Source organism: Thalia democratica, chromosome 3, assembly GCF_965202585.1.
Source record: "Thalia democratica chromosome 3, ktThaDemo2.hap1.1, whole genome shotgun sequence".
Lineage (NCBI taxonomy): Eukaryota > Metazoa > Chordata > Thaliacea > Salpida > Salpidae > Thalia > Thalia democratica.
In genome coordinates this window covers 11,806,859-11,824,328 of record NC_139167.1, presented here as the reverse complement: position 1 = coordinate 11,824,328, position 17,470 = coordinate 11,806,859, and the positions used below count along the sequence as shown (strand labels likewise).

The 17,470-nt window shown below is 25.4% G+C and overlaps 1 protein-coding gene across 1 annotated transcript; it reads right to left on the bottom strand.

Annotated features, from left to right (window-relative positions):
• Nucleotides 1-8,907: 8,907 nt before the first annotated feature.
• LOC145831455 (uncharacterized) lies at nucleotides 8,908-12,771 on the bottom strand. The gene is made up of 2 exons (XM_082938720.1): nucleotides 12,710-12,771; nucleotides 8,908-12,261 (listed from the first exon to the last, which is right to left on the bottom strand). The coding sequence occupies exons 1-2, from the start codon at nucleotides 12,758-12,760 to the stop codon at nucleotides 11,815-11,817; spliced, it is 498 nt and encodes a 165-aa protein (XP_082794846.1). The 5' UTR covers nucleotides 12,761-12,771; the 3' UTR covers nucleotides 8,908-11,814.
• Nucleotides 12,772-17,470: the final 4,699 nt, after the last annotated feature.

Here is a 17,470-nt window from a genome sequence, read left to right as displayed (position 1 = left end):
TTTTCAAAAACAACCCAATGCAAACTGTTTGGAACCAAAAAACTGGAAACTTACAGATTTTAGCTAGAAATTTCTTTACATGTGGTGGTTATCACATAATTAAGTTGTGCAGAATTCAATACGATTTGAAAAAGATTTTAATGGAGGTACTTCTTCACTTTACGTAGTTTTTATTACTTTTTGGAAAATTTCTCAAAATATTAGTTTTTTTCTCCTAAAAATCAACGAGAAGAAGGTCCCATACAGTTTGCATTAGGTTATTTTCACAACAAACATAATTTGCTGGCACGAAATCAAGTCATTTAATATTTTGTACAAGATGCTCTTGTGATATTAGATTGTAAAACTTGTATATTAAAAAACTATTTAAAATTATGTGCGGCCCTCGAAGACTTTTTTTAAGACAAGTTACAAAAAACTAAAATTATTGTAACTCTTAATCGTTTTAAGTACGTTAGATTAAGTGAACTAAACTTTCCAAAACTTAAAACTCAACCTTAAATACATTTTTCATAATTTCCACCAGCAGTTATTTTCTAACCTTCTTGTTTAAAATTATTTTCTATTTTAAAAAATAAATTTTAGTTGTATAATTACATTAAGAAGTTCACGAAGTATTTCAATGAACTAACATATCATTTTTTTTTTGAAGAATTTAGTAATCTTATTTCAAACTACAGTTATAGTTTATTGTACAACAAAAATAAAGGAGCTCAAAATGTTTGGTCTTAGGACCAGGCTAAGTGCACGAAGAACCTTTTGATAAGCAAACCACGGATACCTTTTAACGTCTTGTCTAGGACTATAATGTACAAAAGTAATTGTTGATACCCACTAAACCTGTTTCTTGATCCTAAATTTTCAAATAACAGTTTTTCAAAACAATTATCTTTAAAAAAGAAAAATAGTTTACTTACTTTTAAAAACTTTAAAAAATATATCATTTATACTAACTAAGTTAAAATATTATGCATATATGAAAGATTAGTTCAAAAACTGTAATTTTTTATCACTTATTGCTCAAAAAATAATTAGTCAATTACAGTTAAATTTTTTCTTAATATGAACGATTTAAGTCCTAAAAAATTAATTTAGTTTTTAGAAAATTTAATTTTGAAGTCTGCAGTAAAAGTGAGCTAATGTTTAACTTAATAATTGATATCACCAAATTTTACCGAAGTATAACTAAAAATAATTTAACTAAAGCATTAGAATTGGCTGAAATAATATACCCAATAATAGACAAAGAAATCGATTTAATATAATATACTCATATAATGCAATTTTAACACATATAAACCGAACCTTGAAAACAAACAAGTTCAAACCAATTATTTAATATAAGTATGTGATCATTTAACGGGCAGAAATCTGCGATTTAATAGGGTTATTTTTACTGAATGAAATCAAAAAAGTAAGATTTTTATAGATAATGAACTTGGATTATATAGAGATGACGGGATATTAAGAAGTAAATTACCGAGATCAGCAGACAACACTGCTAAATATTTAATTAAGTCATTTAAAAAAAAGCTTTAAAATAACAATAGAATCCGAACTATTCCAAAAAAAAGTTTAGATGTAACTTTCAATATAACAAACTCAACTTACTAACCCTACAACAAACCAAACTCACCAATTTTGTACGTAAATAGCAACTCCAATCACCTCCGACAACTACCAAACCAACTACCCGAAACAATAAACAGAAAACAAAAAAACTATTTAACAATGAAGATTCTGTTAACAATGGAAAAAGTTAATACCAAAAAGCATTAATTTCAGCCAATTACAAAGATACCCTAAAATACGATAAAACCACTTTATCTAAAACAAATAAAAAACAAAGAAAAAGAGATATAGTATTTTTCTACTCACCATTTAGTCTAATTGTAAGTTCTAAAATAGGCAAACAAATTTTAAATCTGATTACCACATCCTTTGATGAAAACCATCCACATAATAAAATATTCAACCTTAACACAACTAAAATATCATAAAGTTTTAAAGTAAATTTCAGAAGCAAAATAATAGCTTACAACAATAAAATATTTAAAAAACAGTAAATCCGATAAAAGCCCCTCAAAAGATAAACTTTGCAATTGCCGCAAAGAACTTTGCCCTTTAAACAATCAATGTCTAGTCTCAAACATAATATATAGAGCAACAGTAACGTCAAATAAATAATAATAAAGCAGTATATAGGATATACAGGAAACACTTTCAAACAAAGATACAGAAACCACAAATTATCATTTAACAATATTAACAAAAGACTTACAACAGAGCTGGCGAACTAAATTTGGAATCTAAAACATAAAAATACAGACTATAGAATTAAATGGAAAGTATTAAACAGGACCAAATCAAAATTCAATAATAAAATGGCTGCAAACTTTGTAGTATAGAACAATTAGAAGTTGATAAATCAGACAAGAACATAACACTTAAGAAGAATAGTGTAGTACAAAATATATAAATTCATTACCAAAAATACTTTTTTAGCAAACTAAAACTAATTAAATACTAAAACAAAGTAGAATTAAGCTGCAAACACGAATAGTTTAAAACATTTTTCTGATAGTTTATAGCATTTTTATTATATAACCTTTTCGAAACTTCCCAAAATACATAAATTATTAAGTTCAGCTTATTTTTCAAACTCAGCTTACTGTACAATAAACTCTGTATGTGGTTTTTACATCATAACTATTAAAAACATTTTGAAATTCTTAATTTCTGTATAACTTTAGCTTACTGATGATCCGTATGGGATTTTATATCTCATAAATTAAACGTTCGTCTAAACTATTGTTTTTTATGTAACCAAATAAATATTTAGGTCCAATTTAATTTGTCGAGCACTATTGATCAGAACTTTTCAAAAAATCCTTAGTATACATAAATAAATAAATATATATATAATTTATTAGAAAAAGAATATTTCAAAAATACAGGTGTTTCATAAGTTTAGACGCCTTAATCTTCAGCCAGCATAATTTAAAATAAAAAGCACTTTGCTAAAAACAGATGCAAAAGTTATACAAACCTAAATACAAGATTAATTTAATAATAATCAAAAACATAAAAGAAAAAGAAAGGTAATCTGGTACAACCCTCCTTTTAGCAGTTCAGTAAAAACTAATATTTGAAGAAAATTTATAAATCTAGTCAAAAAACACTTTAACAAACAAAATCCGCTAACAAAAACTTTCAACAAACATAATATGCGAATAAGTTAATCGTGTATGGCAAATTTAGAAGATATCATTAAGGCACACAACCAAAAAAATTTTAAATCTAAACTCAGGAATTCGAAGTTAGTGTGGCTACGCTGGTAGCTGTAAATATAATTTGAGAGGGGGCAATTGCCGTTCAGAGAACATCGTGAAAAAAATTGTCTTTAATCTTCAGCCAGTTCAAATTTAATATCTGATTCTAAATTTGAATAGGCTGAAGGTTAAAAACAATTTTTTTTGTCTTTATGAAATATATGTTCTAGTATTTTTAAAATCGTACATTTCAATAAATTATTTAAAAGCCCTTAAAGTATAAGGTGTTCAAGCTTGAATAATAAACTTATTTTATATATGTATATATATATATATATAGAATAAAGGAATAATATATTATATATATAGAATAAATTTACTTAACTTGATAAATCAAAACTTTCACGTTGAGCCCACCTTAAGAGTTTTATTAATAAAAAAGTTTATTTCAAGATGTAAAACTTGCAAGACTCGAGTTTTGTGCTTTTGCACTCATCAGCTTCAAAACAAGTTTAAAATAAAGTACAAAACAAAACACAAAAAATGAAAGTTATAAAGTTTAGCATAAATAGTTTATGACGTAATTTGATCTTCGATAGTTTAAAGTATATATAAGCTTTTATATGTTTATAAGTTATCTGTAACTACAAAATGAAGATTTTTTTATGTATAACAAATAAATATAATTTTTATCAGTTGAACTAAAACTTAAGTTTAAAACTAGATTGGCTTGTAAACTAACAATAGAGGTAGTATTAGGGTTACTGGACTAAAACTTATTTAATATCATTCTAAAATGTAATATTTTTTATTTACTAATTAATGCTTATATTAATTTTACCGTCTTTAAAAAAGTTGTGATCTATATTTCAAGTATTTTCATGTCTGCTATTAGTATAGTTTGTAATTTATTTTGATGTTAATTTTCAAAGTCTAAACACTTTCTCTACTTCTATTTTTATTTTTTCTATTATAGCCTTAGACTATTTTTTATTTTTATCTTATTAAGAAAATTTTAGAGCGTATTACGAATAAAACGTTTTTAAGGAAACACATTACTTATTTAAAATTCTTTACATTTCTTTCCTATTTTTTTATTTTATAAATTTTATTATTTTTAAGGTTTAAAAGTTCAGATAAAAAGTATTAATTATTTTTTTGCTCGTTAGAAATTGTAAAAGCATGTTGTGTACGACTCGATAACCGAAAGGTTTTTTCGTACACCAGGTCCTTAGACAAAACTTTTTGAGCGCTTTTTTTATTGTTTAATATATAATATAACATTAAGTTCGTCTAGTTAGTTTTTTGGTTAACTAAGTTAGTTTTTTGAACTTAAAAAGAAACTTGTCCCTTAAATAGTTTATCCTAATATTTTATATAAAGGAAGGTAGTAGATATTAAATTAAAAATGTATTTTACTATGAATTGAATACTTCAAGGGCAACATTACTTCTATTAGATTTGACTGAAAACACTCAGAAAAATTTTAACTGAAGTGTTAGTTGTATAATAAAAATCTAAACGCAAAATATTAATTTAAGCATAAACTTGTTAATATAAGATACAACTTTTAACTAACAAATGTTTTATAGCAGGAATTTTCAAAAGCTGTATGGGTATATCAATATACATAAGCTCTGAAGGTATCGTAAGAGATTGTAAAGTAGTAATTGAACTTATTTTAGATAGTTTTTAGATATTATGTCCAGGACAAAACGTTAAATCGTATACAAGTGGTAAAAGACCCGATTACGGAAAAGTTTTTTCGTGAACCAGGTCCTAGGACAAGCTATTTTTTCGTCGTTACAATAAACAATATATTCTGTTTAGAAATCAAATAAAATAAAAAATAAAAAGCAAAAATAAAGAGTCTTAGGCAAAAACTTACGGAAGGTTTGAAACTCAAACTAGACATTCTGGGATATGTAATAAATAAGGGCGGTCATTTTTAACTTTCTAAAATAAAGAGGTTTACGAAAAGTAGTTTGAGACACCTTGCTTTTAAACATCTTAACCCTAAAGTATGCTTGAGTTAACAGTTCTACTAAAATAAACCAAACTAATTGTCAATTCAATTTTAACAAGTACACCAGTATTTACATGTTCGACAGTTTAAAAAAAGTGTAAAATTAATAGTTGATGTACTTTTTTGTTTACTAAAACTCTTTTTAGGTGCTCTAAACAAGCAAATTAACAGCTATTTAAATGAAAACAAACTATATCATATTTTTACAAGCTTCATTAATTTATATAACTAGTTTAAACTAATTCACGAAAGTTTAAATAAATATCGTTTTTAGATAAAAACTCTTAAGGACAGTTTGTGTTTAAAAAACTTTTAATACTAAATGTTTTATTTTATAAACTAGATTTATGTATTTTAAAGCAGATGTCTGTTGTTTACACTAGTGTATACCTAGAGCACATTTGTGTACACGTAATTTATTTTGGGTTGCATTTATGTTAAATTTTAGGCATTTTCTATGGCTGCTTTTAAGAAAAGTTTGGGAAACCCTGAACTAAATACTACTGAAAATTTACAACTTATACTAGATTTCTATTAGTTACAAATTTGGCTACATAGAATTTTAATTTTGCAATCACATATTTAGATTAGCCTGAACATCACTGGTTTATAGCACTAAGTACCAACTGTATTTGTATTGACGTACACAATTTTGTTAGAAACACAATTTTTGAATTTATATAGAATAGTTGAATATATTTTGTGCAACCATACTTAATAACAAGCAAAGTGTAAAATAAAGTACAGTGTAATTGAAAGATTATCATACATAATCTAAAACTATGCATTCATATTTGTGTATATTCTACAATTTTTTGAAACTTACTTAGTTTAAAACTGTAAAATATAACTTTGACATTTTTACGTTTAAAACTTTTCAGTTTTTAGGTGAAAAATAAAAACTATTAAATAAAAATACTGAAAATATAAGTTAGGTTCTATAAACCAACTAATAGCGTTTATTATTTAGTGTTATAGTAATTTTTACATGGTAATATTATATAGTGTCAATGTTATTAGGTTTATGTTTTTAAAATTAACTAGTTTTATTATAGATTTACAATTTGAAAATCCACTTTGCGGTAAAACAAGGTAATTGTTTTTCTTAAAAAAATAAAACTTTAATTTTCAGACTCCTTTTTGGATAGATTACTATGTCAAAGTTATTTTTAAACTCAATAGTTAAATTTTTAAATGTGCGATAAAAATATACCAATGACTAAAACTAAATACAATTAGAATTACAACTTATACCGATGATTACAACTTTATTTAAATATAGTATTAAGTAAATATTTATCAAGTTTAATTTTTTAAATTTATTAATATGAAACTTTACATTTTAATGCTAAAAATAATTCATTTTTTTAAATCAAAATATTCTAAGAACAGCTAAGATTGAGTTTTGACGAAATAAAATTAATCTGTTGTAAAAATTAGTTCTGACGAAATTAGCTTTTGTTTTAATTATGTCTGAACTTAGTCAGTTTTAAAAAGATTTTTAACTAATTATATTGTGTTTGAAGTTTAAATCTTCTTATTGTATTTATAAATGCTTTTAAATAGAAAAAAAAAAGCTTAAAAAATTTAAAAAAAGTATAGGTATTTTTAATTTAATTTTATCAATTTATAATGTACATGAAAACCAATGAGAATAATTTACATTTAAACTAAGTTTTTTGCACAAAACTATTAAAAGATAAAGTAAGCATAACGTTTTTTTATTCGAAATTTAAAGTACTCCACGCAAGCTCAAATTTAATTAGTTTAAAAATTATAAAATACTTTAAAATAATAAAGTGGCGTAATTTTTTTGCACTAAAAAATTTTATTCTCAAAAAGCAGCAAAACTGATAATATAGTTAAGACTTATCTTCAGTGTATATATATGTATATGCTGTTTACAGAAATTCTAAATAAATTACTGATAAACAAATGTTAAATAAGTCATGAATAGAGCTAATTATATATAGGATAATTCAAAGTCACCCTATGTACGAAGACATAAAACAAATTTAGTGGCGTATTTTTTTTGTAAAATTGCAGGAAAAAACTAATAATTTTTTTGTGAAAAGTAACAATCTGATAATTTAGCTAAAACGTTTCTATACTTAAATACATGCTGTATACAGAAGCTTTAAAAAAATTATCGATATAAAAATGCTAAATAAGCCATGAATAGAGCTAATTGTATTAAGGAGAATAAAAAGAGCTCATTCAAAGTCACCCAATGTGCAAAGAGTGTTATCTATTTAGAAATACATTGTTATTTTCTCGTTATCTCAAAATACTTTAACAGGTTACATGACAATTCAAATTCGGACAACTCAAATTCCGACAATTCAAACTCTTAAAAAATTATTTAAGTAACTATATCTCAATAAGTAATACCAATTTGAAAAAAAAATAAAATATACATATGTAGATCTTATTAATATCTACAAGCCACTTTTTTATTTTTTGCTAAATGTAAAAATTTTTCAAGATATTTTAAAATTACTAAAAATAACTATACTTTTTACTTTATTTAAGCCATATTTAAAAAAAACATTTAATGTTTTGCAAAAAGAAAAAAAGGGTTTGTAGATATTAATATGACCTACATATTTGTATTTTATATTTGACAGATATACATTACTTTTTTATTTGTGGCCGTTTCATTTTTTTTTTAAGAATTTGAATTGTCGTAATTTGAATTGTCCGAATTTGAATAGTCGTGCACCCACTTTAACATCATTGTTTTGTTGCTTATCAACTATTCTAAATATATTACTGTTTCAACATTGCTACTTTCTCAAGATCATTAAAATTAATGCTAAATGCTTAGATTAAACTATGTTATTATTTATTATACTTTGAAATTGTTTTGTTTACCTTAGTTTATTTTTATTTCAAATAAGTCTATTTGTTTTCTTAAAGTAAAACACTGTAAATACATTTGAATACTTTTTTTGTTATTAAATGTTAATATCATCTTAAACGAAAAGAGTAAACAAATAGACTTAAATTTAAAACATTTTAAATAAATTTAAATATTTTGTAGTACATCTGAAATTATTCAATCAGGAGTTTATATTAAATAAAAAAAATACTTTGTTTTAGCCAAGTAGGTAATAGTATTAGATTTAATTTGACAATAACCTATTTTTGTCTATTCTAATATAAAGTATTCAATGGTTATTAAATAAAATCAAAACTTAATTATGATAGTTTTACCAACTATTTTTATGTCCACCAGGATATAATGTAATACTTCAAAAACTCATTAAAAAAAAGCACTTAAAACTTTTCAATTGATTTGATCAAATTGATAGTATCAATAGTCGAGTGTTTTGCAGCAATTAAAACAAAACATAGTAAAAACCACTTGAAATCATATAAAAACTTCAATACATTATTTCGACAATTTGTTCATACTAATTTATTAAGCAATTTTTTTGATTGACATTATTAGTAAAAGTCTGTATTACTATTAAAACAGTTGTAAAATTTATTATAACATTCTACGTTTTGTAAACAGAACTTAGCATCCATTAAATACATTACACAATTTAATTTGGTACTTTTAACAGCTTTAAAACAATTTATGTACAAAAGGTATACAGAAGTTCATCGATTTTATTGATTCTATAAACGACTAATATAAACATTGAATGTTATATGTTAATTACTACAATAAAACATGAAAATGATTAGAACTTATAAACGCATTGCAATTATGAGAAAAAAACTAAAAAGTTTGAAATAAAGTTCTAGGAAAAATGCACTAACACATGAAATAAAAAAAAAATCATGTTCCACATTTAAAAGATCAAGTTTTAACTTCAAACTGACTAATGTATACTGCAGTAGGAAGTAAAAATACGCAAAAAATATTCAATTATGACGTAACAAGACTAATTAAAGCGTGGTCAATTTACAGATTTAATATAAATAAAGGCAAAAAACACAGCAGAAATAAACTTTATAAGAAGTTAAAATATTTGACACCATAATCACAAGCTTAATAAATGTGCAAAATCAATTAAAACGTGGAAGGGTTAAAAAGGTACAAGAAAATCGGACTGTTGTGATTAGTTTCCTTAAATCTTTAAACGTTTTAAAGTTTGTTAAATAGACTATCAAATGGCACAAGTATTTTATTTTGCATATGTTATAATGACATTAAAAGTATATCAAGAGTATAATAGAACTTTTGAAATGTTGAATTTTTGTTTCAAAATAGCTTAAACATGATAACATCTTATAAAGTCTTTTGAAACCTAAAAGTTAAGTCACAAAAAAAATTTGTAGGATTATTGCGACATCATAAATGCAAGACATATTATATACATATATATATATATATGTATCAAAAAGTTTTACAAATATTCTGTTGTGACGTCATAGATAAAAGGTTTACAGGATCACCGCGAGAAGGTTCACAACTTGATCCCGGGGTTTAGGGAGGGGGGTGAAGGGAAAAAAAGAAGAAAAGGGTATCAGGCAGAGTGATTGGTTGGAAAAAGGAGGCAAGAAAAGTTTTAATTCTGGTTTAAGTGAAAATTCTAAAGAAGTTAGGTAGGAAACATGGGTTTTGCATAAAACAAGGGTTTGGTAAAATAAGCTCAAAGAAAAAGATGATATACACAAAACTCGCTAAATATTTGTTTTCGAAATAAAATTGTTGAAATTTAAGTGTTAACATTTACTTGAACTGATCTTAAAATGGTATGGATTAAAAAAAAAAAGTTCCGTAGTTGTTAATGAAGTTACAATTAATGATTAATATACAAATAATAAAGTTACAGAGACCCTTTAACATATACTTTGAAAATTTTGGAACAAGTTAAATTTATATTAAAAAATATATTTTTAGTTAGAAAAATGTGTATAATTTATCACAAAATAATTAAACTCTAATTGGTGTGTTATCTAAAACTTTTTTTTTAATTTACTACCTGAGTACTTATTTCAAAGTAATTTGAAAAAAGACTATATATATTTGGTTGACTTAAAACTTGCACATAAAGACTGTAAAGTTTTCCAAAAATTTTGTTAAATGGCATAACTAAAAACACAAAAGTTTGGCTGTATAGCTGAACCAAGAAAGTACATAAAAAAGTTCAATACTTGATTAGAAGTTAAACAAGTCCAAAATGACACAGCAGCTTACAATTAAAAGCTCAAACGAAACAGGTTTTAGAGATCTAACTGAAGATTTTGTTGGATTAAAGTTTTTAAAAAATAGTCTAGTTTTGTTGTTTAAATTTTGAAAAGCTGTTTTTAAAATGTTTACGTTTTAAAATGTGAAGATAAAATTTACTAAACAATTTTATAAGATGAAATACGGAATTTTCTTACTGAGAAATTTTAGCTTTATCTTAAGTTAGAAACTTAAGTAATTTAACCTGTTAGTAATTCGACAATGAACAGGAACACTTATTGACAATTTAAAACAGAAGCAGAGTTTTTTGATTGAATCAAGTTAATACTTTTCAAAGTAATATAAGTATTCTTATGTAGCTTACACTAAAACTAAAATAACTAATAGCTAGTATGATTTGTTTACTTGTTCACTAAAAAACATGTTTTCTTTAAAAATTATTTACTAAGAAAAGTTGTATTGAAAGCCTATAAGTTTAAAGTTATAAGTTTCTTGAAAATACTGAAAAAATATTTTTGTTCATGAAACTATTATACTTGTAGATGTATATATAATATTTATAAACTGACAACTCATTAAAAACGTTGTTATGAGTTAATACAGGGTCACTTTTAAATGCACAGTAAGTACCCGAGTTAGAGCAAAAAACGTGGTACAAAGTAGTACTAAGATTATAAAAGTTTATACAAAAGTATATTTGGAGTGACTGGAGTAAAAAAAGTTATTTTAAAAAACCATATCAAGTCCGTATGACTGTCTCAATAAACATCAAGCCAAAGTCACGTGTCAAAATGTGACGTTCAAAAGTCGAAATTACTGCTTGCCTGTGCATCAAATCAAAAGTGCTTGTAGAGAAAGTCGTGATCAATAAACTGGAGGTATCTGTGAATACAGACATGATTGTCGAGTGAGAATGGGAACAAGACTTTTGCACGGTTTTACAGTTTTGACAAACTTTGTATAGGTTTAAGTAACCGAGTTCTTGATATGAATTATTAGATTTTTCAACGTATTTTGGTTCTTTAATTTACATTGTCTAGCTTGAATGAAAAGTCAGTTCAAAGCACTTAAAATGCATTTTACTGTATATACTTCAACTGCATCATAATCTTAAACTTCATATGTGTATGAGTTCATTTGTTGCTTTTAAAAAACAAAAATATATTTCTTGTAAAACTTCAAGTATACATTTTTAAACATGACATAGATTGTTGGTAAATTTTAAGGTTTTTAGCTACATAAAATTTGGTTTTTTATCGAGTATTCTTAAAATAGGTTCCGTACGCATATAGTCTGCTGCCAAGGAAGAACTCGGCTGGTATAGAACCGCAACAAATGTCAAAACCGCGCAAAAGAACTCCCCAAGCAAGTTAAGCTATCAGGTTGATCTTGGTGAACTCGGAATTTACCTCCTTCTTCCAATGAGCCGGCAATTCAGGTATGGCGTCCAGGTTGAGGTCGTACGAGGAGCTCGCGTACCTCTCCCGTTTACTCACCACGGGCAGACCGTTTCGCTTGAGTGATTTTTCGTTCCGCTTCGCTGATTTCTTCGTCTTCCGGGGCGTGCAACTTCGGCTCCTGTCGGTTCCGGACGTCTCCGAATCGTTCGTGATCTTCAACTGAGCTTTTATCAGTCCCAACAAGTCGACTTCTGTGACGTCATAGTCGTTGGATGACGTTGATGACGTGGACGATTGCCGATTCCTCCTCTTCTTCTTCTTGTGTGACGTCACACTAGGTTGCGCAATGAACTGGAACGGCTGGAAGTTTTCTCCTGAGCTCGTGGACCAGGTTGGTGACGTCATTTCTCTCGCGTTCTAGAATATATTATTATTAATTAATTGTACTCCACAATTTGATTATTAATACTTTAAAACAGGAGATTTCTCAAATTTTTTTAGAAACTAAATACTTTTATTACTCTACTAGTAACTAAATACATTTATTATTAGTTATTACAAACTAGTAATTGGTGTCTAAACATATAAAAGTTTATCAGAATGTAAACGTTTGACTTTTAAAAAATCATCAAAACTTCCATGTTTGAATCAATTAATGTTTTTGTTGTCTAAAAGTCAAAACTTTCCATAAGCTTATTTTTTCCAAAGTACTAAAGCATTAATCGATTGAATTAATATTTTTTTATATAATTCATATGAGTTCAAACCAAAAACACATTGAATAAAACAGGATAAATCAAAAGTGTAGTAAAAAGTTGCTTCAAGAAAGTAAAGACAAAAAGTAAAAAAATAAAATCAAACTTACATTTTGTTGATACCTTCTATTCATTCCTTTTTTATTAAGGTCCATAATCATATAACATTCGAATCTCTAAAAATAACAGAAATAATGTAAAGTAGCTAAAGATATTTTAATCCTTTTTTTCGAACTTCTACAATCAAGCCGTTAAATAATTTGTACAAAACCTTTTGTAAAAGTTTTGTAAATGCAGTTATGATTAAAAAATGCAATTGAAATTTAATAATTAATATTTATGATACAAGCAATTATATGGTTAAACTCGTAAAACAGGTTTTTGTGAAGTCTAATCACCTGATAACGTTCAAAACGCTTTAACTTAGTTTTGACAAGTTGCAAAACAGATGATGAATTAATCTGATTAGTCATTTTCATAACAAATAAGCTAGAGGTATAAATACATTTTTTTGCTGCAAATATACTCAATAATGTTTTGTTTTAAATTAATAGTTGTTTTGTTCTCAAGATTGTTGCTAAATAACACAGAAGTTTTAATGTTTTTGACTTATAAAATAAAACTACTTGTAGTAAAAAAAATTATATACACTTAAATAAATACTTATTTGAAGCTGTTACGTTTGAAAAAAGAACAGTACATATGTCACAAAAAAATTAAAATTATTTAAATAAAAGCAATAAGAATTGCTTTTAATCCTAAGCTGTAGTTCGAATTGAATAGCATATTTGAACTTTATGTTGCAGTAAGTAGTTTTTTTTTTTTTTTGTAGAAGTTTCTCTTAAAAAAGGCGACTGAAAGTAGACTGAAATGACTACTATCATGTAGTTTTTGGCTTAGTATCTAAACTTTTACTAACAGAAATCAGTTAGTTGTAAAACAAAAACTATTATATGTACATTGTACAACAAATTTCTATTGTAACAAAAGACACGCAAATAACAACAAAAACAATGCAATTTACTTTTCAGTAAAACTGCCCACTAGCTACTTTGAATTTTCTGTGGCAAAACAAACTAGTTCCAACACACCCTGTGTATGTGTGCAACAGCATACACCAAGTTTGACTCATTTAAAGTAGAACAATGCAAACATTCACACAGATTGTTTGCACGAAACCTCAGAGCAAAAAGGAGAGAAGCGTAGCGCGCGTTTTTCGACACTTGAGGCGATAAAGAGCACTTTATCTCACTTTTTCTGAAACTTTTGTGTTTGCCATACTTCAAGGCCTCATTAAGCAAATGTTTTGCAAAGTTTTGAGTTTTTATGTAACTTAAACTTTTTAAATTTTAGGCTAAATATATTCAACTTTGATACGTTTACCCAGTCTATTTTAATAAATTGAAAAAAAGCATGAAAAAGTCAAACTTAGTTGTTTTTAGCAAAATTATAAAAGTAAAACCAAGTAAAATTATGAACCTTTTCAGGCTTATATAATAAACTTTATATATTTTAACATTAGTTAAACAAACTTTGTTGCTTGTTATAACGTTTTAGATTAGCAAAAACAAATTGCATAAGCACTTTTTTACTTTGTACGCTATTAATCTATGTTTTTTTTAAGTCTTTAGTTACTTAAAATTACCTTTAATATTAAATTAATATTAAATTAATCTTCATTAATCTTATCAAAAACTAACAAAACTACTACTTTTTTCAAATCTATAAATCTTTAATATTTAAGTCATATATATTTATATAAGTGTACAAATACAAAATGTAGTGTGGTAGAACTACACGTACACACTTATGTTATCGCGTTTCAAAAAGTTTAAACTGCTTTGTTGTTCCCAATATGCTTAGTTTCCAGTAGAACATGCATATTTAAAACGTCAAACGAGTGTAAGTTAGCGTACATGTTTTTTAATTCACTAAGTTAATTACTTAATTAAACGATTATCAACTGAATTGACTAATCGTTATAATATAACGGTTCACATTTATACGTTGCTTGTTACTCTATAAAAAAAGAAGACATATGGTTTACACCAACTAACCAAAAAAACTTTTACGTAAAACAATAATTTTAGGATGATTTTAATAATTTATATGTTTACAAAAAAGTAAACTAAATGTGTTTATAGACAGAATAACATTTTGATAATTTAGTTAGAAACCTATGTTTACTAAAACCAATCAGTAGTAAATTAGTGACAAATTAATAAAAAATGCATAAAACAATTTTTTTTTTATACATTTAAGAAAATAACGTGAACACTATAGATATGCTGTTATAGAAATATTATTCTTTAACATTTTTACTAAAAAAATTATCTTCTTTTTAAGTTTATCAAATATAAGTCATTATTTTTATATATTAAGTAAGTTATTCTATATAAATTTAATAATATACTGTTTTGTTAAGAAAACAAACTTTTTTATTCAAATAGAAAGTCCTCAAAAAAAAACTAATTAATAAAAAAGTTAGCTAAAAAAGTGTACTTCACTTTTTCCACATGTAATTTTTAAGTAAATTTTAAGGTATTAGATGTGATAAAAATTTTAAATTTATTTGTTTAACGAACTTTCTGCAGGAATATTTTGACCGGTATTTTTACAGCCATCATCAACAGAGCTGATATATTTTGTGCCATCTATGATAAACAATGAACTTCACCGCACGACCACCTACAACAGCATCCGAGACAACCTACTACCGATTTCGTCCTTAGGCTTCGAACGGTTTCGATAAGGACGAAACCGGTTGTAGATTGTCTCGGATGCTGTTGTTTATGGTCGTGTGGTGAAGCTCATTGTTTATTATTGATGACGCAAACCATCTCAGCTTTGTTGATTATGGCAGTAACAAATGCTTGTTAAAATATTCATGCAGAAAGTCGTTAAACAAATAAAGAATAATTAAAAAATTTAAGTTCATGTAATTAAGTAACATTTAGTATAATAAATTTTATAACATTAAGTAGTTTATACATGAACATTTGACACGATTTGCACAAAATTTTCTGTTGCGCCAGTTAGTCATTGTGATTAGTAATAATGATTTTCACTAAAATTTTCAAAAATTTTCTATAGTGCTATACTTTTGGTACAGTTAAAAAAAAATAAGTTGGAGCTCATTTAAATTAAACTGTAAGGAAAGCTTGGATTAAAATCAAACTTGAAACTACTTAGTTTTATTAGTTAATAAACAGGAATTGAATACAATAAGTAGACATTTTATATTTCTATATGCAGTGAAACCTATTAAAGCGTATCAATTTAGAAAATATTGTTAGAACTTTTAACTATTAACCTTTTTAAAAACTTATTTTGATGTCTTAAGTTTATGTTATCAAAACACGGTTAAACAATAAACATACTGGTATATTTATATGTTTGTAATATTGGTAACGTAAAAATTATTTTGTTTTTATTTTTGTAAAGTTTAAAGAATAAAAAGTTATTTTGGTTCAATCATTAAGAAAAATTTTTGTGTCAAAAATGATTCTGTTAGAATTTTTATTTTTTATTAAGAAGCTCACTTATTAAATTTAAACAAAAACCGATAGAACAGAATTTTTAATTAATAAACCTTAAATAGTATACACCGTAATAATTTGATACAATTATGACAATAAAAAAAGTATAAAATAAATAACTAAAGTGCTAACGGACTTACAAAGCTCTTGATAATTCAATACCATTCACAAGTGGTTGAAACAACGAACACTTCTGTTCATAACAAAGCACTTGACTATTAATAGTAGCATCAATTGAAGTATTATAAGTACTTTGATTAAACAAGCTTTTATTAACAATGAACAAATTTTTTAGCTGCTTTTTGAAAAAAGTTAAGTTTCATTAAAAGGAATGAGACGCTATCTTTAGAAATAAGTAAATAAATAGTTTAATCTCTTATAAAATTTTTTGTTACCTAATTCCTTAAATTCCAAAATTTTTCTAAAGAAAATAAACAGCGTATTATAATTAAGATATTTTCTAAATGGAAAAAAAAATATAAATATTTTTTTGAAAGAAAGCAAGAAAACATTGCAATCTTTAAATAAAGCTCCGTAACAATAAATCTACTCGCTTTCTTTAAAAAAAAAAACGTTCATGGCTAATCCATGAGTTGTTTTGGTTTTCTTCATTGCCTTTTGTACAACATATGTAGAGCTAAATGTTGTATACTTCAGAGCAGCTTCCCTAAACAATATTGATTAATCGATAAAAAGAGATTTTTCTTCAGAGAGAATCTCAACTTAAAATGTTTGTTTTTACAAAAAATAACTCAAATGATTTATTTAAGTATTTTATTTATACTCTTCGACTTTTGTCTAACTATACAAGTATGATTTTTTAAATGATAAATCAATATCGTAATATTATGTTTGCTTTACAAATTAAATTTGTGCAAATTAGTTTAGTTAAAGTGTTTGACTAGAAAGATTTATTTTTACTAATCACATGAAATTTTAACATGTTTTACCAATAAAAATTTTATGTACGTCAATACATGTAGTTTTTTGTCATAAGTTAAAATTATTTGTTAAATCAATATCTTTTCACTGGTAGATAAACATGTTAAATAAGATTTTTGTTTATGTAAACAATATTGTTAAGTATTTTCTTTTAGTTTTCACGTATTTCGAAAATCTTTTCGAAGTTAAAATAAGTCTATAAGTCTACACTGTTTAGTTTTACAAATTTTCTGAATTTAATTATTTTTAAAAATTTACAACATAGTTTTTCATGCCTAGTTTTACACTGTATAATAAGTTAAGTTTATGTGAGTTTTCCGATTTTGCCACAAATTAAAGCTATTTTTAATTCATTTTTAATATTATAATTTTAAATGAAAGTTTTACATT